This window comes from Stegostoma tigrinum, chromosome 24 (assembly GCF_030684315.1).
Source record: "Stegostoma tigrinum isolate sSteTig4 chromosome 24, sSteTig4.hap1, whole genome shotgun sequence".
Classification (NCBI taxonomy): Eukaryota; Metazoa; Chordata; class Chondrichthyes; order Orectolobiformes; family Stegostomatidae; genus Stegostoma; species Stegostoma tigrinum.
Genome location: NC_081377.1, coordinates 6,175,319 through 6,198,582, shown reverse-complemented (window position 1 = coordinate 6,198,582; position 23,264 = coordinate 6,175,319). Strand labels below are relative to the sequence as shown.

The window sequence follows — 23,264 nt, the reverse complement described above, 5'->3', positions numbered from 1 at the left end:
GTCCTGGCTAATGGGTCATGGGTTCAAATCCCACCATGACAGGTGGTTAAATTTGGAACTGAAATAAAACAGTCCAATGATAACCACTGTCCCTGTTGTTGCAAACACCCATCTAGTTCAATAATATTTGCCAGGGATGTAAGTTTGCCATCCTTACCTGGTCTGGCCCACATGTGACAAAATGACCCACAGAAAAATGTTTGATTTTAACTGGGCAATAAATGCTGGACTAGCCAGCAAACTACACAATCCCATGGATCAATAAAAGAAATCTCTTCAAATGTGACAAGGGTGCATGCCTGCGTTATCCTTTTAGACATTGGCTTTCCCAACACCCACCAAATGAAAAGAAAATAGAACTCTCCTTTAACCATTCAGCAAATAGCTTTAAATCCATGCTCAGGGAAATAGATTGTTCTCATAATTTTGTGTTGACATCGAAAAATTCCTCCAATCTGCTCTGGTCCAAAATGAAACACATTCCAACTTATCCAGTGTTTCTTCACAACTGGAATTCTCTTCCCCTGGTTACAGCCATTCCGTGGCACCTTGACAGGCATCAGCGAAGCTACAAACCACCCAGGAATCACATCTGCAGCTGCTCAAACACCCAGCATCATTAGTTTTCTGGTCTCATCCTGCTGAACAGCCCGTGGTTCCATGAACTTGACTGTAGCTATACTGCCGGAGGTACCATTAATCTCACCATGTAAACTAGTAAGGCAGCAAGCTGCACTCGTGGGATTTCTGGACTGCTGCTTTGTCTTCCTTACTGCCTGGACAATCTGAAGCCAAGGCATGAACTCCTCCATAAATATGTTACAGATATTTACAAGGCACAAGTCAGGAGTGTGAGGGAATAATTCCCAGTTGCCTGGATTAGTGCAGCTCCAACCCGCAAGAAGTTTGACACCATCCAGGCCAAAGCAGCCCGTTTGATTGGCACTACATCATCAAGCATCCACTCCCTCCATCACAACCCCTCAGTAGCAGCAGTGTGTACTGTATACAAGATTCACTGCAGAAATTCACCAAAGATCCTCAGGCAGCACCTTCCAACCCTTTCCTCTTACATCTAGAAGGACAAGGGCAGCAGATACATGGGAACACCACTGCCTTCAGGCTCCCATCCAAGTCACTCACCATCCTGATTTGGAAATACATTGCCGTTCCTTCACTGCTGCTGGGTCAAAATCCAGGATTTCCCTCTCTAATGGCATTGTGGGTCAACCTACAGCATATGGACTGCAGCGGTTCAAGAAGGCAGCTCACCCCCACCTTCTCAAGGGGAACTAGGAATGGGCAAGAAATGCTCGCTCAGCCATGGGCCACATCCCATGCATGTATTTTTTTTAAATGGTACTCCCTCAGCCTCCTGGATGTATCTCAGAGACACCAGCTGCTACTCAAGCTCTGAAACCCAGAGCTTGCACTCCCTCAGCTGACAACACATTGTGAGTGTCTGACTGGATTGCAGATGCTGGAGAATCCAAGATAACAAAGTGTGAAGCTGGATGAACACAGCAGGCCAAGCAGCATCTCAGGAGCACAAAAGCTGACCCTTCATCATACAGGGGGGTGGGGAGAGGGTTCTGAGATGCTGCTTGGCCTGCTATGTTCATCCAGCTTCACACGTTGTTATCGTGAGTGTCTGACTGTCCAGGATTTGAGCTATACCTGGTGCAGACTGCACATAGGGTGGGGTCATGGTGTCCTGCATTGGGCTTCATTAGCAATCTGAAAGAGACAATGAATTAATTCTATTCTGACGCACATTCTTTGGGAGCCCTACAAATCTTTTATTTGAGTCCAAATCCCTTTTCCCCAAGTTCCTCAGACAATGCAATCAGATCACATACATATGGTGGCCCTTGGCTTATTGCCCATTAGTCTCAATATGTCTTAGTATGTCTCTACTGACCCTGCTGTTTGTGGAAACTACTTCTCACCATCTACCAAAACTCTTCAGGATTTTAAATGTCTCTACTAAATTTATCCCTCAATTAGGATTAAACTGTCTTTCGCAGCTAAATGGTCCTCTATTTGGTTACAGTTCTGCTGTTACAACACTCCTCAAATCAAATAGAAACCTGTTATTTCAAGTCACAAACGCGAAGCTGCCTCCTGCAGTTGAATGAAGGGGCGTGCCAAACAATAACTGCCTGGCAACATGTCATATGACGAGTGAGATGTCACCATGATGCAACTGAGTAATTAACACATGATTCCACTCAGTACGTTCTTCTCCCCAATTAACACACTATACACTCAGAAGACAGCCACTAGATTAATAGCTGGAAGCACCGAAGGAGACGAAGAATGGAAATGACAAGATTGCACTGCACCAAACCCTGTTTTAAGGTGATCACCATATTTTCAGGCTGTTTAAAGGCTCCATGCTTCCTACAATCTGCAAAATACATTTATTTACAGCTCACATTTAACAAAACAGTCAGGCGACTTGGAAATTACAATAAAAGGTGACTCACTGCATATACCAGATTCTATGATCATGTGTACTCTAGACTTTTCAGAAGCAAGACTGGAAAGTAATTCGGTGAGATAAAACCTGATGAACAGCTATGGAGCAAGTTAAACAAAAATCCCTCAAAAGGTTAAAATAGTGTACACTAATAACCTTTGTGTGCACATCCAACATAAAGTTTGTGATTTAAAAACCAGCATTCTTCGTGATTTTAACATGCATCTTCCACTTGAGAGTAAATAAAGATTAAATCAATGCAAAAAAAAATTACTAGCAACTGAAATTTGTAATTATCATCCATTTCCAGGATGTAAGATGGTTAATTCCAGGGGTACATTTCTTAGAGAAGTCACATGAGGACCCATTTTAATGAGGGGCTCAATGGTGCAGATGCTGAGAGGTTGCCCTTAATGAATTTGGAACGAGGGTATGGAATTCAATAATAAAGGATCTGTCATCGGAGATGCAGGTAAAGATAAAATTCTGTCCTTGGAGATTTAATAACCGTTGGAATCCTTCCTCCCAAACAGCAGTGGAGGCTGGGTCATCCAATACTTTCAAGTCTGAATTAAACAGATTTTTGATCCATAGGGTGTTCGAGGTTTATGGAGGTACTGATCAGCAAGTAAAGCCACAGTTAGATCAGCTGTAATCTTACTGAATGGCAAATCTTTGAGGGGCCAAATGACCTCATCTCTCTCATATTTCTAATGTTACAATCTGATGTCCCTCACCAGCTGTAAGTGCTTTGGTGTGTCCCAAAGTTGTGGAAGGTGCTACATAAATTCAAGTATCACTTTGTCTTTAAATCTGCATGCTGCAAAAACAACAAGATAGAACAAAGGCTCAGTTCTGTAGAAGGGAACGTCATTTTACACAAGTTGGAATGAAGCCATTATTTCAACATTGGTTAGGAGCAGAGCCACGTTATCGTTAAGAGATTGCAAAGTCCGTCATTCAAATCAGTGTTACGCAAGTAAATGCTAGACCCAATGCACTGATCCCGCCCACTCTAGATAATAAACATTTTTAAAAAGGTTCTGCCTCTTTAGGAATTGCACAAAAAAATTCACTCATCTTCGCAGAACATCACATAACATTAGTGTGGGATTTATCATCATCTGCTGCAGCAGGGAGAAGGTTTTAACAAGGTCTTTAAATCCAGCTCCTCCTGAGGTTAAGGAAGGGATAGTTGTTCAAAACAGGGGGAAGGAGGCAGATCAGGAGAAACAAGGTAGACACTGAAAATATGAAACAAAGCGCTGGGGAAACACAATATCACGCGTAGAGAGAGAAATGGGTTTCAGTTGAATATGACTCTTCTTCAGAAAGATGCAAAGACCAACTTCAATTCTTGTTTTCATCAAGGCACCTGGCAACAATATTGTATTTCAGTCTTTCATAGCCAGTGTCAGTATGAAAACGCTCCCAGATCAGATAACAGAATAAGAGGCCCAATTCTTGAATAGCTGTGTGCTGTAAGCAGCAGCAGCTACTGAACAAATGAAAGCCTGCCTGTCCCTTTGCATTTCATCCAGTGTATGCACTCAAACTCCATTCCAAAAGATCAAAACAACTGTGCAAACTGGTTGCACAAGATTTGAATGCAACAATCTGATAACAGGTCACCTTAGTGACAGACCAACGGCAGCAGAAGCACAGTCAGGGAAATTCATAGATCTGAAAACGAAAACAGTCTCTGTCATCACTGAGAATGTTGCAGCATTCAGACACAGCTTTGTGTCCATTGTGCTCTCTCACAGCAGTTTCTTTTGGGCTGCAGATTAAGTTAGACGCCTTTCACTAGCGCTGGCAATATAAGATTGCGGGCATGGTGGGGTGTGCATGTGTGTGTGTGTGTGTGTGTGTGTGTGCACGTTTGAGAGTATGTGTGTGTGTGTGTCTGTCTGTCTGTCTATGTATGCATGTGCGTGTGTGTCTGTGTATGTATGTGCGTGTGTGTCTGTGTATGTGTGTGCGTGTGTCTGTGTGTGTAGGTGCGTGCGTGTGTGTGTATGAGTGTGTGTGTGTGTGTCTGTGTGTGTGAGATGGATAGACAGCTGATCCTTGCTTGGAAAAGAACACATGACTGACCCTTGGGCTGCAGTGAAAAAGACTGAAATGTGGACTTCTGCGAGAAATGGTCCTGCGTAGGGCCAGGGGAATTAGGAAAATTAAGCAAATACAAAGTACCAAGAGGTTATGGACCAGATTCCCAGCTCTCCAGGAATTAAAGACTAATCTCAAGGACAGTAATATTTTAAAGCAATACACATTTTCTTGCTAGTTACAAAACCATTGCACTTGGGGAAAAATGGCTAAATTAACATTTAATTCAGGAATCAATATTCCAATATGTTATTCCTTGTCAATAGATAAAGTTACTAAATACTACAATGTTGCTTAGTCGATACAATGCGGAGCTGGAGGATCACAGCAGCTCAGGCAGCTTCAGAGGATCAGGAGAGTCAACATTTCGGGCCTAGACCCTTCATTAGGACTAGGCCCGAAACGTTGACTTTCCTGCCAATCTGATGCTGCCTGAGCTGCTGTGTTCCTCCAGCTCCACATGTATAGACTCTGACTCCAGCATCTGCAGTTCTTGCTATCTCCATGATGCTGCTTATTTGGAAATTCCCCTAATGCATTAAAATGAAGCTGCTTCTATTGAAACATTCATGCTTGAAGATTGGTTGCACAGAATGGGTTAAGAAATTAGCTGGTTGTTTCCATGTTTAGCCATAATCACAGAACACATTCATGAATGGAAGTCTCAGATGGTACTCATGCCAACTGTAGCTCACTGGTGGCACTACCACTCTTTGTCATGAGGATACGGATTGAGCTCTCACACCAGAAACCTGAAAGCAATCTAAATAGGTGCTTCACTGCAGTGCTGAGGGACTGCCACACTTTTAGAAGCACAGTCTACAAGATGAGACATTAAACCACGATCCTGTCTGCCCTCTCAGTTTGGCATGATGACCAACTAACGGTACTAATTAACAGAGGAACAGGATGTTCTCCACAGTGGCCTGGTCAATAATTACCCCGCAAACAACACAACCACGAAGCAGATATTCTGGTCATTGTCACATTGCTATTTGTGGGGGCTTGCTGTCCACAAACTGGTTGCCACAATTCCTCCATTTCAACAGTGACTTCACTACAAAAGGTACCTCATTGCCTGGGATTCACTTTGGGATGTGCAGGGGTAGAATCATACAATCGCTACAGTTTGAACACAGGCCATTTGGCCCATCGAGTCCACATCAACCCTCTGAAGGCCATCCCACCCAGATCCAGTCCCCTTATCCTATCCCTATAACTCTGCATTTCCAATGGCTCACCCACCTAACCTATACATCCCTGAACATTACGGGCAATTTAGAGTGGCCAATCCACCTAGCCTGCACACCTTTGGACTGTGGGAGGAAACTGGAGCACCGGAGGAATCCCACATAGACATGTGGAGAATGTTAAAACTCCATACAGACAGTTGCCCAAGGGTGGAACCAAATTCAGGTCCCTGGCACTGTGAGGCAGAAGTGTTAGCCACTGAGCAACCATTCTGCCCCAAAACATAGAATCCCTAAAGAGTGGGAGCAGGCTATTTGGCCCATCCTGACCCACTGAAGAGCATCCTACCCAGGCCCACCACCCTATCTTATAAGCCTACATTTCCTTACACACATTTAGCATGGCCAATCCAACTAACCTGCACATCTTTGGACTGTAGAAGAAAATCCACACAGCCACATGGAGAACGTGCAAACTCCACACAGACAGTCACCTGAGTGTGGATTTGAACCCAGATCCCTGGTACTGTGAGGCAGCAGTGCTAACCACTGTGTCACTGTGCTGCCTTATGAGAGTGTTGTGTGAAATATTAACCTCTTTTCCAACTCCTGCTGCTGACTGACTTGCTGTTTACTTGCAGAATTTTTGGCTTTTTGTTTACTTCTCCTGTTCCGGTTTAGCTCCTTCGCGCTGTCCTATAAGAGCGAAGATGCTGAAACAGAGCTGTCATAGAATTGATACTGTTCCTCATAAATTCAGGACATTCAAGTGGAATATGGCTGCAGCGACTACAGCCAACACTTCACAACAGACAGAGTGAAGACTATTGTAACCGTCATAAGTCAAACACTGAAACAAAGCACAACAGGTTGTGTAAACCTGACATAAAAGAAGAAAATGCTGAAAATACTCCACTGATGTGCCAGCCTCTGTGCACAGAGATAACTAGGTCTGTGGCCTTCCTTCAGAGGGTTCTGAATACTGTCAGAGCTGCCAAGTGAAGGAAAATGATCTGGTAACATTGCACAGATGTCACACTGAGCTGAAAGATGGTGATCACAACCTACTTTACAGAATTTACCGCCACTAACCTGTCTCACACACATTGGCAAAGAGGGAGGTAAAAACATCACAAAATGGTTGTGTTCTTCAAAACAAAAACAACAGACAGTCTAAAATGAAGGCTGCAAATATTATCATCAAAATTTACAAATAGCAAACTCATTTGTGCTCTCTCACTAATGGTTCCACTGATGGCCCCTGCAGTACCTGACTCCACGTTAGAACATGCCCATTCACTGAGTGCTGGAGGGCCTCAAATGGAGAAACAGGGGGCACAAGAGGAAGGGGTCTGGGTGGATTCTCAACTCTCCCCAACCCTTGAGTTGCTGCTGATGATGAAACTCCCCTTGGTAGCTGTGGCCATGGTGGAGCAGCATTTGGCACATCTACACAATTGAAACCTGTCAGTACTTGCCCTGATTCCTGCTGTGCTTTGAAGGCGCTATTGGTCACAGATTCAGACAGTTCAGTCAAAGGACACTTGGTGAGTTGCTGCAGTCTCTCACAAATGATACTGGGACGATGGAATGAGTGAATCTTTGTGGATGAGGTACCAATCAAGCAAATTAGAACCCTCACAGTGTAGAAGCAGCCCATTCAGCCCATCAAGTCCACACTGCCAAATGCCATTCCTGGAACTCTGCATTTCTCATGGTTAATCCACCTAGTCTGCACATCCCTGGACACTGTGGGCAATTTAACATGGCCAATCCACCCTAACCTGCACAGCTTCAGACTGTGGGAGGAAACCAGATCATTTACAGGAAACCCATGCAGACATGGGGAGAATGAGCAAACTCCACACAGACAGTCGTCCAAGGCTGGAATTGAACCCAGGTCCCCAGTGCTGTGAGGCAGCAGTGCTAACCATTCCATTGCTTGGGAAGGTGTTCAGCTTTTTTGACTGTTGTCATTTGCAGTCATCCAGACAAGTGGGGAGTATTCCTCACATTCCTCATGTATGGTTTGTAGATGTGAACAGGCTTTGGTTTACATTTAGATTAACAGACAAGAACTTAAAACCGTGACATTACTTCATTGAACTTGCCTTCAACTGCAGCAATCAACAAGACAGGAGCTGGGCTTAATTTCCAGCTTTCATCTTAGTCTCTGGTTTGGTCCCCAACTAAACGATATCCCTGAGTCTTATCCTCACCCCAGTCTGAGAGTTGCTCCTGATGAAGGTAATTATAGTCAACTATTTTATAAAGCTACATCACCCTGCCTTAGCCATTTTAACACTTTATGTAACTCCCATGTTACAGATATAGAGCTTGTAAAAGCCTCTGGCTCACATATTATCCCTCTCTCAGTTTGTTATCATATATTACTTCATATATAATTTGCATTAACAGCAGCCTTAAGTTAGAGGATTTCTGAATGTTATTCAACAGCACCAGAGATGAAACTGGGGCTGTGCTTAGGAAAACAGAAGATGTGTGAAGTTTTTAGTTCTTCACAGTCAAATTAGAATTTCCTCAAGTGTATAGGAATCCCCAACACCAGATCACCAGAAGAGGAAAAACATTCCGCCCATCTTAATTCCAGAACAACATTGCACTCTATCCAATACGGTACATGAATCCAGAGATTTCATGACCACAACTACTCAGCCTGACGTCCATTCCAAACCAAATATTTACGCTCGGTATGAATAGTCTCCTGGTCTCAATCCTAAAGTTACCAGTCTCTGGTATGAATCTCAATCACATTTAGGCCCAAGTAGGTAAGGACGACCAGATTTCCTTTCCTTACAGAAACTAGTGGACCAAATAGGTCTTTAAATAGTTCTTAATTTTAAGATAAAAAACGTACAGAATCTAGGCTTTGTTCTCTTAGAGTCATAGAGCTGTACAGCACGCGAATAGACCCTTCAGTCCAACTCCTCCGTGCCGACCAGATGGCCTAAATTAATCTAGTCCCATTTTTCAACATTTGGTCCATATCCCTCTAAGCCCTTCCGATTCATGTACCTTTTAAATGTTGTAATTGTGCCAGCCTCCACTATTTCCTTATTCCAAATGTGCACCTTCCTTTGTATGAAATGGTTGCCCTTTCACCTCTCTCTCACCCTCTCACCTTAAACCTATGCCCTCTAGTTTTGGTCTCAGGGAAACAGCCCTTGGCTGTTCACCCTATCCATATGGTCAGCATTTTTTTTGTCACCTTTTTTAGCTTATTCTTCTGTATTTATTTGTGAGCTGAATTTAAATCCTCCAGTCAACTTGATGAGACTTGAACTTGTATCTCCAGATTGTTGGTCACTGACCTAGTAATGTAACCACAATGCTACTGTTTGAAAGTACAACTCTGCAATATACTGGGACAGTGTCACAAGTCAAGTCTTTAGCTTGCTGCCTGAGCCAGGCAACTGGATACAGAGTTGGCAGTGATCTAGAATGAAAGTCTTCTGCAAAGGGTGAGAATTTCCTTTCTAATTAAAGCACTGATGGTCTTAGAGAATTTTTAGTCACACCAATACTAATGTATTAATAGGTTGGCACAACACCGTGGGCTGAATGGCCTGCACTGCATTGTATTGTTTTATGTTCCATTCACCAAGCAACAGCAACCGCAGCAGCCTTGCTCCTTACCAGTAACAAGACTTGTCTCGGCTCTCATAGTCAGTGAAGTCAGAGCTGATGAAGATATCTTTGTATATGCGCCCACACAGGCAGTAAAGATCAGATGAGATCTGCTTCCCAGTGTTCACTACCGGCAGGATCACGGACAGTGCTCTCTCCCGATCTCCAGGTTGGTTCCTCCTGTAGGAAAGATATTTCCACAGTCAGAGAAGATTGGCCAATAAAAGCAGGGCTTAGTGTCACCCTACATGCTTTACCTTCAGACCTTGCAGAGGAGGAGGCTGTTTGGCCCACTGATTCAGTGCCAGCCCATTGAAAAAAAAGTCTTACTCCCCCATGACCGATCCTCCTACCAAAGGGAACAGTTTCTCGGTAATGCTTCAGGAATGTGAGATTTTAGTAACGCTGCTAGGATGGAGAAGTTGGCTTTGTTCTCTTTGGACAAAGAACTTTGAGGGGAAATCTGCAGGGCACGGATAACATAATGAATAGGTGGGTGAAATAAATAAAAATCTGCTTGTTAGTTGAAGACACAAGGGCAGATTTGGGCAAGAGATCCATGGGAGATGTGAGGAATAGTTTTCTTTTTATACACAGCAAGTGGCAAAGTTTTGTAACTCACTATTTACAAAGGTAATGAAGACAGAGACAGTAATTGCAAAGGAATTGATGTTTACTCGAGAGAAGTACAAAGATAGGGCTATCAGCATCAAGCAGGAGAATAGAACAGCCTACAGCCAGTATTAATGTGATGGGCTGAATGGTCATGATCACCCTATGACTACATCATTACTTGGAACGTTGCCACCAAATTTCTCTAACTTTATGGAGAATAATGTCAGCTTCTCTGATCTTTCCGCTTGGCTCCTCCCTCACAGCAGCGTGTACCTCGGAAGAGCCCAAGTAAAGCAAGGTAGGGTGTTAAATATACGTGGATACAAAATGTTTCGGAAAGACAAAGCGGGGGGGGGGGGGGGTGGGGGGAGGTCGAGATATTAATTAAGGAGATATTTCACTGCTGACAATACAGGGTGTTCCACAGGTGTAAAGGCACAATCAATTTGGCTCATATTGAGGAACAAAAAGTGTGCGATTACATTGCACAGTGTAGTCCATAGGCCAGCAATTAGTGGGAGAGATATCGAGGAACAAACTGGCAAAGAAATTCCAGAGGTGTAAGAATGATCGAGTCATTATAGCTTGCATTTTCCTGAGATGGACTAGCATAGCAGCTGTGTATAGGACAGCGAGGGGGATGATTTCCGACAGAAGGTTCAGAAATATTTCTTACAGCAGTAATTTAAAAATCGATTGAGGAAGAAGGAACAAATAGACTTGTTTCTTGAAAATGAGGTCGGTCAAGTAGATTAAGTTTCAATGAAGAATATTTCGGGTAGAGTGGTCGCTTTGCCGTAAGGTTTAAGCTGTTTATGGAAAAGGGCATTCAACAATCCAGAGTAAGAACAATTAATTGGGGGAAAGACAGCTTGTAGTGACTGGAACAAGCTCAGCAAGGTGGACCTCGTAGAATATGAGTTCCCAGATTGAGGTTGTCAGATCTGGTTGACAGATATAAACAGGGGTGTCAGGGGTTCTGCTCACTCTCGGAGCCAGCTCTTAGCTACCCAGGTCCTTTTGCTTTAGCATGATTCAAACTCTGTACAGTATAACTAAATGAATATTAGGCCAAGTTATCTTTCCACCTTCTTAAATCCTTCATTGTTTTAAAATCCTCTATCACATATCTCAAACTTCCTCAATTTAAATAGTTCTAGTATCTCGCTTATCTCCCTATAACTGCAGACTCAGTATCTGCAATGAGTTTGATGAACCTACACTCCATAGCTTTGACATATTCCCATGTTTTGCAGCCAACAAACTACCCAAGGGCTCTAGCTACAGCAGTGTTTTGTTCAAAGTGAGGAAGTCATATCCATTTCCCAGGGCCAAGCCTCTCCAATCCTTCAATCTACTATGTTACAATTCAGTAACTTCTTCATTTTTCACATGAGCAACCACAAAGCAAGTGAGAACAAGTTATATCTAGCAGCACGTCACACCCAGGAATTTTATATATGATTTGGAACTAACCTTGCAATTATTTGAACAAGTATAAATTCCCAAGGATGTTAACATTTGAATATTTTTGAAATCTGGCTGTTTGTCAAGACACAGATGGTCTACTGCAATCGACTAAACAGAACAGGGAAACAATTCCAAGACTATTCAAACTTTTCTCTTTCTCTCTCCTCTTCGCCCTTTCTTTCCAATTATGGCTCACCCACTCACCACTCTGCCTCTTTCTTGTCCTCCCATTCCCACTCTGTTTCTCTCAGTCTGTCCCCCTGCCCCTCCCCCCTTCTCATTGCCCCTCCCTCAGCAGCGAGGATCTCTCTGTTAATCCTATTCATCCTTTTTATTCTTAGCGGTAAATACCCTCGATTTCTCTCTTCTTTTATGTCTGTCTTGCTGCTGAGTTGTCACACCTCCTTTTGTTTGTCAGGCTACCTACATGTTTCATTATATCCAAGAAGTCTCTAGGAGAAGCAGTGCTACAACAGGAAAGATGTGGAGGTGGTGGAAAAGGTGCAGAGGAGATTTACCAGGATGTTACCTGGATTGGAGGGAAGGTCTTAAGGGGAAAGCTTGAGAGAGCTAGGGCTTTTCTCTTTAGAACAATGAAAGATGAAAGGTGACTTGATGGAGGTGTTCAAAATGATCGGAGGTGTAGATAAAGAGGACAGCCCGAGACTTTTTCCGAGGGTCGTGGTAGTTATTACGAGGGGACGTAGTTTTAAATTGAGTGGAGGTAGATATAGGGGAGATGTCGGACGTAGCATCTTTACTCAGAGAGTGGTCGGGACATGGAATGCATTGCCGGGGAGGGTAATGGAGTCGGCCTCATTAGGGGCATGTAAGCGGCTATGAGATAGGCATATGGATGATAGTATAAGGTAGGGGTGGAGGTTAGATAGACCTTAGAATCAGGGTAAAAGTTTGGCACAACATCGTGGGCTGAAGGGCCTGTGTTGTGCTGTACCATTCTATCGTCTATGTTCTAATAATTCAGGGGCTTTGGTACTGGAACACTGGAATGACTGTGTTTGTCTGTATTCTGATGATGCTGCTAAAGATCCACATTCCAAGCCAGTTGTTGGTTTATTTTGACAACAGGGATGAGAGCTCCTAGCCCTGGATATACTGAAGGATTCAGCCCCTCTACTGATGATGATTGAAAGAATCCTCAGAATCACTCAATTTGGCCTCTTCCTTCTCTAGAAATGTATTCCTGGAGAAACTTGTGAAAATATCCTATAAAGTGAGGACTTGGGAATGTTAATCAGAGGCTAAGTTACCTCCAGTGCAATAATGTTTAATCTGAAGTATATGCCAAGAAGCATCACTTTTATATTTAACAATGACCAACAGAGATAGTAATGTCAAGAATGAAATTGTATTTCTAAAGCACATTCTACAATGTGTCATCATCCCAAAATGTCTTACAGTCAATGATGTACTTTTGAAGCGTTGTAATGTCGAAAATACAGCAACCAATTTACACACAGCAAACTCCCTCAAAAGGGGCAGAACATTCCAAGCCATCAGATAATGCATTGAACACAACAAGTTGGAGGCTGACCTTATTGAGGTTTATAAAATCATGAAGAGCATGGATAGGGTGAATATCCAAGGTCTTTTCCAAGGGTGGGGGAGGTTAAAACTAGAGGACACAGGTTTAAGGTGAAAAAGGAAGGATTTAAAAGGGACCTAAGGGGCAATTTTTCACAGGAGGGGTTGTGTGTGTATGGAATGAGCTGCCTGAGGAAGTGGTGGGGGATGGTACAGTTACAACATTTAAAAAGGCGTCTGGATGGATTCATGATTAGGGAGGGTTTAGTCAGATCAGGGCCAAATGCTGGCAAGTGGGACTAGATTAATTTGGAATATCTGGTCAGCATGGATGAGTTGGGCCGAAGGGTCTGTTCCCATGCTGTACATCTCTATGACTCTATGCTAAACCTCTAATGCTGGTAAATCACAGAATCATAGAGCACAGGTGGAGATAACTTTAACTCATCGTACCTGTGACAGATATTTGAAAGTGGTTCCTAAATCATTGAACGTTCCAGCATTTTACCCATGGACTTTCAACCCTTCCACTCCAAGTCTGCAGCCAATTGTCTTTTTAGAAGTGACCGATTGAACTGTCGTTTGGTACCTTCACTGATGACCTGCTGCATGAACCATCAGCGATAATGCACCAGGACTGGAGGAGATGCATTGGTAAAAGTGCAAAGGAGGTTAACGAGAATGGTTGAAGGGACAAGGCGCTTCAGTTATGAGGAACGATTGAAAAAATTGGCCAGTTTACTTCACAGCAGAGGAGGTGAAGAGGAGATTGTATAGATGTTTTCAAAGTCGAAAGGATTCAGACAGGAATAAAAAGTTCCCACTCATAAGCAGATCAAGGATCAGAGGTTACATTTTAAAAAGCTTTGCAAAAGAAGCAAATCTGAGGTGAAATACATCCAGCGAATGATCAGGATCCGGAATGCACTGCCTGGAATTGTGGTGGAGACAATTTCTGTCGAGAATTCAGGAGGGCTTTGTATGATTATTTAGATAGAAACGTGCAGGATAAAGGGGAAAGGGTAGGAGGTTGGCACCATGCTCACAGGCCAGTGCAGGCACAATGGGCTGAATGGCCTGCTTCCACATCATCATAATTCCGTGATTTTGTGAGATCAACACTGATTTTAATGGAAAGGGATGAGGGATAGCATTTTTTGGCTTTATCCTTTCATGGTCCAGTATTTGTTAGTCACCCAGAATTGTCTTTGAATGGAAAGGTTTGCTGAGCCATTTCAGGGGACAGTTAAGAGTCAACTGTGTTGCTGTGGGTCCAGACTCACATATAGGTCAGACCAGGTAAGGGTAGCAGATTTCCTTCCCTAACACATTAGTGAACCAGATAGATTTTTGCAATAGTCAACAATGATTTTGTGGTCACTATTAATGTAAATATGAATTCCACGTGCTGCCACGGTGAGATGTGAACCCAAGCCCCTACAGCCTTCGCTGAGGCCTCTGGTTTTTTTGGTCAAGCAACATGACCATTACACCACTTCCCATCCGCATTCTATCCCGGGATTGGATCCTGCAAGTCACAGACTGGTGCTTCTTTCCAATACACTTCACAATAGGTCATTGGTGAATCTAGGAGTGCAGGCCTCCAACATCCGAGCAGCTGAGAGAGTTTCCCAATAATCCTCCAAATTCAGGGAAATGCTCCTACCTTTTACCTCAGACAATCACTTCCTTGTTCAGATCTTCCATGGGACTGATGTGAAAGAGTAAAGCTTTGGAGCTTGAGATGCTCATTTAGCACCTTGAGCCTGCTCCACTTTCAACAGGACCATGGCTGGTCTTCCAGCTCAACTCCAACTTATGGAGGTCTACTTCCCTTATCACTTAATTCCGATCCAAATATCCTCAATCTTGACTCTACTCAATGGCTGAGCATCCACAGTTCTCAAAGGTCGGGAATTCCAAAACTTTGTTGCCCAAAAGCAAGGAAATTTCTTCTCATCTCAGTTGTAAATGGCCATCACTTATTTTCTGACAGTCTCCCTTTCACTAGATTCCCTAACCAAGGAACCAGGGACCTGAATAATGCCCTGTATTACTGTAGCAAGAGGTCCTTACTCCAAGAGATAGCAAGAACTGCAGATGCTGGAGTCACAGATGACACAGTTTGGAGCTGGAGCAACACAGCAGGACAGGCAGCATCAGAGGAGCAGGAAAGGTGATGTTTCAGGTCGGGACCCTTCTTCAGAAACCTTACTCCAACAGCCTTGTAACAGGAGGTAGAACTCCACTGATCTTCGTAGTTGGCTGCTGTACTTGAATATTAATTCTCTTTGAAAGGGGCTCCCAGTTTTCTCTGAATGTAAACAATCTTATTGGCTTTACAAGCATTTTTGGAGCCGAAGTGCAGTTGTAAATTAGATAAATGTGGCAAGGTCCCGCGAAGTGATGATGACCAGCTCACTTCATTGATGCTGGATTACAGATAAATATCAACTAGGACAGCAGGGAGAACTCCCGAACTCTGTATTAGAATGGGAGCTCGAGATCTTTGGCAAATACGCAAGGGCGCAAAAACATTAAGGTCTCATCAGTGAAATAATTCCTCGTTATTATGTATTGTGTTGAAGTTTGAACCTGAAATCTTCTATTGTGAAGGTGAGGGCTGAACACTGGGCCCTAAACTATAGCTGTCACTTATGACAAAGATGTCCACATCCTCTCACTGTTCATTCAGCCCTCTCCTCGGAGATTAAAAGACGAAGCGAATAACATTCGGAGCAGGCTATCATGTGGAACTACCCATGAGGAAATGCAAACACAAGGCTTTTATGTCACTGAGTGTGGAAGGGGAAGTGATGCATCTTGATGTGACACCTACCTGTTTAGTGCAAAGCAGTAATGAAACTTAATATTTGGGAGTTCCGCCACATTGCACGTTGGCAGTTTCTGCAGGGTTTCCACCAGCTTGATAGTTGCATCGAGATCCTTTGAAATGAAAATAGCACAGAGTTAAAATTCCTCGAATAGTGTTACTCAGCAGTGGTTAGATATCATTGCCTCTCACTGGTACTGTTATCAACTTGTGGTGAAACTCACTGTCATGATTTCACACCCAGTTAGGGTGCCACTATTCAAGAATTATTGAATGAGAGTGTGTTCTGAGTTTTGTTCTCTTACTCTCCTTAACCCACAATGTTCCCCTCCTCTCAGTAATTGGGAGCCATGACGTGGAGGTGCCGGTTTTGGACTGAGGTGGATAAGTTCAGAAATCACACAACACCAGGTTATAATCCAGCAAGTTTATTTGAAACCACAAGCTTCCGAAGTGCTGCTCCTTCCACACCTGATAAAGGGGCAGTGCTATGAAAGCTTGTGATTTCAAATAAACTTGATGTGTGGGTTATGGGGAATGGGTCTGGGTGGGATGCTCCAAGGGGCGGCGTGGGCTTGTTGGGCCAAAGGGCCTGTTTCCACACTGTAGGGAATCTAATCTAATCTAATCTAAAACCTGGTGTCGTATGATTTCTGACCTAGTAATTAGGAATACTGGCTTTACAAATAGAGGCATATAGTACTCAGGTTAGGCCTCAGTTAGAGTTTGATTCTGGGTACCTGTTAAAATCCCAGCTGATACTGAAAGTGGACAGGTCAGATCCCAAAGTGAAACCTGATTTGTTAGACAACTTGTTTTATTTTTGCTATCCATTTACCTTGTTCATAATATTCACTAAAGGCTGCCAGTGCACTCTTAACAAAATAACATTAGAGATTGCTGCATACCAAAAGTTAAAAAAAACACAAGCAATTTTACACTACGTAGCTGTTTAAACCAGAAACGTAATTGCTGGAGAAACTCAGCAGGTCTGGCAGCTTCTGTGGGCTGAAAGCGGAGTTGACATTTTGAGTCCAGTTGTCAGTTTTGAAATAGGTTCTGAAGAAGAGTATCAGAGATAATGGGAACTGCAGATGCTGGAGAATTCCAAGATAATAAAATGTGAGGCTGGATGAACACAGCAGGCCAAGCAGCATCTCAGGAGCACAAAAGCTGACGTTTCGGGCCTAGACCCTTCATCAGAGAGACCTCTCTCTGATGAAGGGTCTAGGCCCGAAACGTCAGCTTTTGTGCTCCTGAGATGCTGCTTGGCCTGCTGTGTTCATCCAGCCTCACATTTTATTATCTCTGAAGAAGCGTCACTGGGCTCAAAATGTTAACTCTGCCCTCTCCCTGCAGAAGGCACCAGACTTTTTGAGTTTTGCCAGCAATTCCTGCTTTCATTTCAGATCTCTAGCATCCACAGTTCTATTAACTATTTAAAACAGTCTGACCACTAATATCAGAAATAAAGATTCAACCCTTTTATCCTTAGCAAAATCTTACAGGGTCACACTGTCTCTAATTTAAAGATCTTTGTTAGTTCACATGGCCGTAATTGGTTTCTATAGCTTTCTGACTTCAAACATCTTCAGAGAAAACACATTTTTCCAAACACTCAGTTTTTTGTTTCCAGATGTTTTCTGCTAAGTAACTCCCAGCATTTCGTAACCTAGACCATTTTAATTGATAGCATCTTTGCTTCTAACTGAACCTAACATACATTGCCTGACCTTCTGTATTTTTGTGATTCCAGACTCCTGTTGCTAGACAACAAGTCTTTTTTCACTTTGACCCTTCTCCTAATGCACTGGACTATTCACCTCAAGCATTTTAAACACCTCATTTAGATGTTTGTAAACAAAGCTTCAGGTAATTGAGCATCACTCAACAATGAAGCTATAATTTTGTCTTTCACTTCTTAACACTCAATGCAGAAATACAAATCAAACTAAAAGCTGAGCACAATTGTATGCATTTCAGAACCCAAGTTTCCAAATGATAATAACAGCAATATATCATGTCCCTTCAACGCACACCACAGTTTCATAAACACGTCAAAGTCTTGGACAGAATGTAGATTTGTTGTTATCTGCGGAACTTCCATGATGTGAAAGAACTGAAGAAACCTGAAATGGAATCAGAATGTGCTGGAGAAATTCACCTGTCTGGTATCATCTGTAGAAGTTCAGATGATCTCCTTCAAGAAGGTCTGATTAAGAGTTTTGATAATGGTGTTCAAATGTATTAATGGTGTTCAGAGACTAAATATGAGGAAATGGTTTCCAGTGACGGAAGTATGAACATTCAGGAGACATAGACTTAAACTGCAGCTAGAACTGGCCGGGTATACCTGTAGATGCAACGCGTTTTGATATTCAGTACAGTTCCACACAAGGGGTTTTTATACAAGATTAGGACTGATAGGATTGAGTGTGGCATAAAAACTGCGATTGAGGATTGATTTTTGGACAGAAAAAAGGTGGGAATATGCAGTTGCATTTCTGGATGAGTAAGTGTATCTGATAGAATACCACAGCACTCAGAACGTGAGCACTGGTTATTACCAATCTATATCAAGGTTCAGACAAGGGTCCAAGTGTCATGCTTCCTTGTTTTTGACGATCCAAAGCTAAGTGGGAAAGTTAGCCATGAGGACTACATAAGGGGATTACATGGGGGCATTACCTACTTAAGTGACTGGGCATGAACGCAGCAGAGAGAGCGTTATGTGAGGAAGTATGAAATTAATAGCCTGGATTAGAAACACTGAAAAGCAAAAATGCTTTTACAGAAGTGAAAGCCTCATAAATATTGACATAAAGAACTCAGGAATTATTGTGCATGAATCACAAAACAGGAACACACAGATATAACTATATATTGTCAAGACAAATGTCTTTGTTGCAAGAGATAAAGTAAACAGTTAGGTTTATACTGCTGCTATTATATGGGGTCTGATAAGACTATACTTGGAGTGCTGTGTTTGGTTTGGACTGCTTGACAAATGAGGGCAGACTTCCCTTCAAAGTAAGTTCAGTCCATGTTTACTGCAATAAAGGGTTATCTGCTGAGGAGAGATTAGGTACAATGGGCCAGATCGCTTGATTAGAAAAAAGAAAATGTGATCTAAATTTGCAAGCAGGTCTGGGCACAGAAAATGCTAGGAGTTGTTTCCCCCGTAAAGTGTAGAACGAGGGATCATATTTCCGTTAGATGAGATTGGCCATTTAGGTAAGGAGAAATTTTGTCACTCAGAGAGTTGTAAACATCTAGCAATCTTTGGGCCATGGAGTTTTATCAAGGCTGAGATCATTACATTTTTGGACACTCACGAATCAAGGGGAAGGTGTGTTAAAGTGGAGAGGACGTTGAAATTCAGCCGTGGCCTTACCAAATGCTGAAGCAGGATTGATTAGCTGACGCTTTGACGAAGGAATGGAAAGTGATATGAGAAGCCTGTTTCATTTTGTTGAGCAGCAAGTTTCAATTCTGGAATTTGTTTTTTATTATGCTTTCATCGGATGGTGCTTATCCCAAATTGCCTTTGAACTTATTGCTTACTTGACTATTTCTTTCAGAGGGACGTTGAGAGTCAACCACATTCCTACAGGCCAGACTGAGTAAGGATGACGGAGTTTCTTCCACAAAGGGTGCTACTGAATGATATGGGTTTCTACAAATAACGCGGCAACAATATTGAAACTTTATCTTTGCTTTCAATTTCATGTGTTATTCAACTTGAATTGACCCGTCACAGTGAAGTTTGAAATGTTGTTTCTACAGCGTTAACCTGGCAGTCTGGATTATTTGTCCAGTGACATTATCATGATGTTCTTTTCTGTGGTGTTTCTTTCTATTACATGACGATCACTGTATGTTCCATTTATTCTCATACTCATATGTTTAATCTGTCTGTTTCTGCACTATTACATCTCTCTGTCTCACTCTTCCCTTTAGCTTCCTGCACTAGGAGATTGTGGCTGGCTAGCCTCACTCCACACCTTACATATTTTCTGAACATGACAGTCTTACTTCCCAGCAATTTCACTGAAGGGAAGCTTCAAACCAGTTTGGCAACATTATTGCTCAACATTCCCCATTTGTGTTTTATGAAATTCTTATTAGCTTTGTTTAAACAGAGTTCAGAAGTGACTGCGGCTAACAATCAAAATGAGATCAGAAGTTGACCAACATCTTCCATGACCCAAGACATCCCAAAGAATTTCACAGCCGATAAATTACTGTCAAAGTGAATTCACTGTTATAACATTGGAATTGTACCAATTACAGGAATTTATAATCTGAAAAACCCATCTGGTTCACCAATCCTGACACGACAGATAGTGGAATTTGAATTCAGTAAAAAAAATCAGCAATGAAGGATCTAATATGAATTCATTGTCTATTACTGGGGGAAACCCATCAGGTTCACTGATATCCTTAAGGAAGGAACCTGCCATCCTTACTTGGTCCAGCCTACATGTGACTCCAGACCCAAGGCAATGTGCTTGACTCTTAACAACTTCTGGGCAGTTAGGGATGGACAATAACTGTTGGCCCAGCGAGCGACACTCACATCGCATGAATGAATGAAAAAAAAACTCCAGGCAGCAAACTTACTCCAACAACCAAGTAATTTGATTGAGGGACAAGTGTTAGCCTGGTCAGTAGCTAAGGAATGGTCACCAGACCTGAAACGTTAACTCTGTTTTCTCCTTCACAGATGCTGCAAGACCTGCTTTTCCAGCAAATTTGTTATGTTGCAGTGGAAGACACCATTCATCTGTCTTCAAATTAACGGAAGAACACATGAAACAGGAGCAACAGTGGACCATTTGGCCCATCAAGTCTACCCTTCCATACAACATGATCATGGCTAATTGTGGATTTCAACTCCAGCCTCCTGCCCATTCCTTATATCCCATGATTCCCAGGACACCACCTATCTTGGACTTAAGCATCATGGGATCTTTTACATCCACCTAAGCCGGATGACGGGGTCCTGAACTTCATCATCTAATTCAAAGAGTAACATTTCATTCAGTGTTACAACAGGAGTGCCAGGCTGGATTACAGGCTGAAATTTTTACTCTGGCTCTGACAACACATTAGGGTGATCAGGAATGGCACTTGCTAGAACTGTGGCATTCTGCCAACTCCAGCAAGTCTCTTCACATCTCACTAAAGACAGAAAGTAAACAGGGGAACTCCTTTCTTCAACATGCTTCAAGAAAGTAAAAGTTCTGAACAGCAGAGGGTGAGATAGAGAATTAACCTTAAGCTTGTATGGCCCACATTTTAAGTGTCATTTTGGTCTCAAAAATAAAAAGATTTGTCAATAAACACTGAAACCAAAACACGACTCCAAAAGGAAATGTTCAGTGGGTCAGAGACCTTCTTTAGAACGTAAGGCTGTGAGGTGCTTCTTCCAACTCCATACTGTTTTCGCTCTCTCTGTACCTCTGCCTCACGGTTGATAGTTTGTATTGCTCTTAATGAGCTTTGCATATAATTAATCAACCGGAGACCACTGATGTTTTAATGGTTGTGGCTATTAGTTGAAAAAAATTGTCTTGCCTGATTTGGTCATGGGGAAAAAGGCCGGTCAGCTGTGTGTAAAATATGAAATCTGGATATAAAATAATTAGAAAAAAGCTGAGTCAACACAGTGTGGAGCTGGAGGAACACTGCAAGTCAGGTTGGGGCTGGGTGGGGGGTGGGGGGGAGGTGGACTCTCCTCCCTCTCATCTCCTTGACCTGATACAACCTGTCTATCTTCTCTCCCACCTATCTGCCCCACCCTTCCCACCGACCAGTCCCCGCTCCCCTCCACCTGCATCCACCTATCACCATCCCACCTACCTTCATCAGCCCCACCTCTCCTCTCTCTATTTATTTCTCAGCTCCCTTCCCCCTCCCCTTTTCTGAAGAAGTGTCCCGACCTGAAACGTCAGATTTCCTGTTTCTTTGATGCTACCTGACCTGCTGCGTTCCTCCAGCTCCACACTGTGACTCCGGTATCAGCAGTTCTTGCTATCTTAGAAAAAGGCTGAGGGGTGATATAATACACACATCCAAAATTATGACAGGATAAACATGGAGGTGTCCTGGATCCAGCAGTAGGAGTCACCAATACAAGATAGTCATTAATAAATCCTTTAGAGAATATCGTGTATTGGTAATGTCACAGTAACCAGACCCCCAAGCTGATGTTCAGGACAGATGCACAAACACTATGGGTGAAATGTGGCACCTGGTGAAATGTGAAATGAATAAATATTTGAAACCAAAAGTTAACCTAATGACACCATGTAACCACTGCTGACTGCTGTGGTTTATATGTGACTCCAGACTCACAGCGATGTGGTCGATTCCTAACAGCTTTCTGAGCAATTAGGGATGATAATAAATGTTGGCTCTGGTCAGACATGCAATCATTCCATGAATGTTTTTTTTTAAAGTATCAAGAGGAACTATTCTGTATGCAGCGTGGCAAGTTTGTGGAACTCACTCCCACAGGCAACAGTCAAGGTGAATAACAGGTATATTCTGTTAGTAAGAGGAAGCTTAAATCGTACAAACCCCACATTGTGGAAGGTGGTCATTCGGCCCATTTAATCTTTACCAACCCTCCAAAGAACATCCCAAACAGACCCCCACCTTATCCCATAACTCTGTATTTCCCATGGCTAATTCACCTAGTCCACACATCTCCGGACACTATGGGCAATTTAGTCTGGCCAATCCACCCTAACCCGCACATCTCTGGACTGCAGGAGAAAACCCACACAGACACGGGGAGAATATGCAAACTCCACACAGTTGCCCGAGGGTGGAATCAAACCCCGGTCCCTGGCACTGTGAAGCAGCAGTGCTAACCATTAAGCCACCCACAGGATGAAGGAGAAATGAAGAGAAGGATATAGGAAGTATCAATCAGAGCAGAAAACAAAAAGAGGCCAGTAAGTGCAAAGATAGTATAAAAGACATAGGAAATACAGCACATCAAACTGTCTATACTTCTGCTCCAGTCTCTTCCCACCTTTCCTCATTTAAATCTATAATTGTAACCCTCTATCCCTTTCTCTCTCATTTATAGTGTCACAGAGACATACAGCACAGAAATAGACCCTTCGGTCCAACCAGTCCATGCCAACCATGTTCCCAAATTGAACTAGTCACATCATCCTGTGCTTGGCCCATATCCGTCCAAACTTTTCTAATTACCTAAGTTGTAACTGTATTTGCATCCACCAATTCCTCAGGAAGTTCATCCACATGCAGGCCACTCTGCAAACAGCTTTTGCCCAAGTCCTTTTTAAAACTTTCTCCTCCCACCTAAAAAAGTATGTCCCTTAGTTTTGAA

The 23,264-nt window shown here is 42.8% G+C and overlaps 1 protein-coding gene across 3 annotated transcripts in view; it reads right to left on the bottom strand.

Moving 5' to 3' along the window:
- The window catches only part of si:ch211-1i11.3 (mitogen-activated protein kinase kinase kinase 5), a 159,704-nt gene that overhangs the window by 101,180 nt on the left and 35,260 nt on the right, over nt 1-23,264 (bottom strand). For all 3 annotated transcript variants that reach the window (XM_048558082.2, XM_048558083.2, XM_048558084.2), the window contains exons 5-6: nt 15,902-16,008; nt 9,442-9,612 (exon numbers count right to left, since the gene is read on the bottom strand). In XM_048558082.2, coding sequence (XP_048414039.1) covers nt 9,442-9,612; nt 15,902-16,008 — 278 coding nt within the window. The remainder of the gene's footprint in view (nt 1-9,441; nt 9,613-15,901; nt 16,009-23,264) is intronic.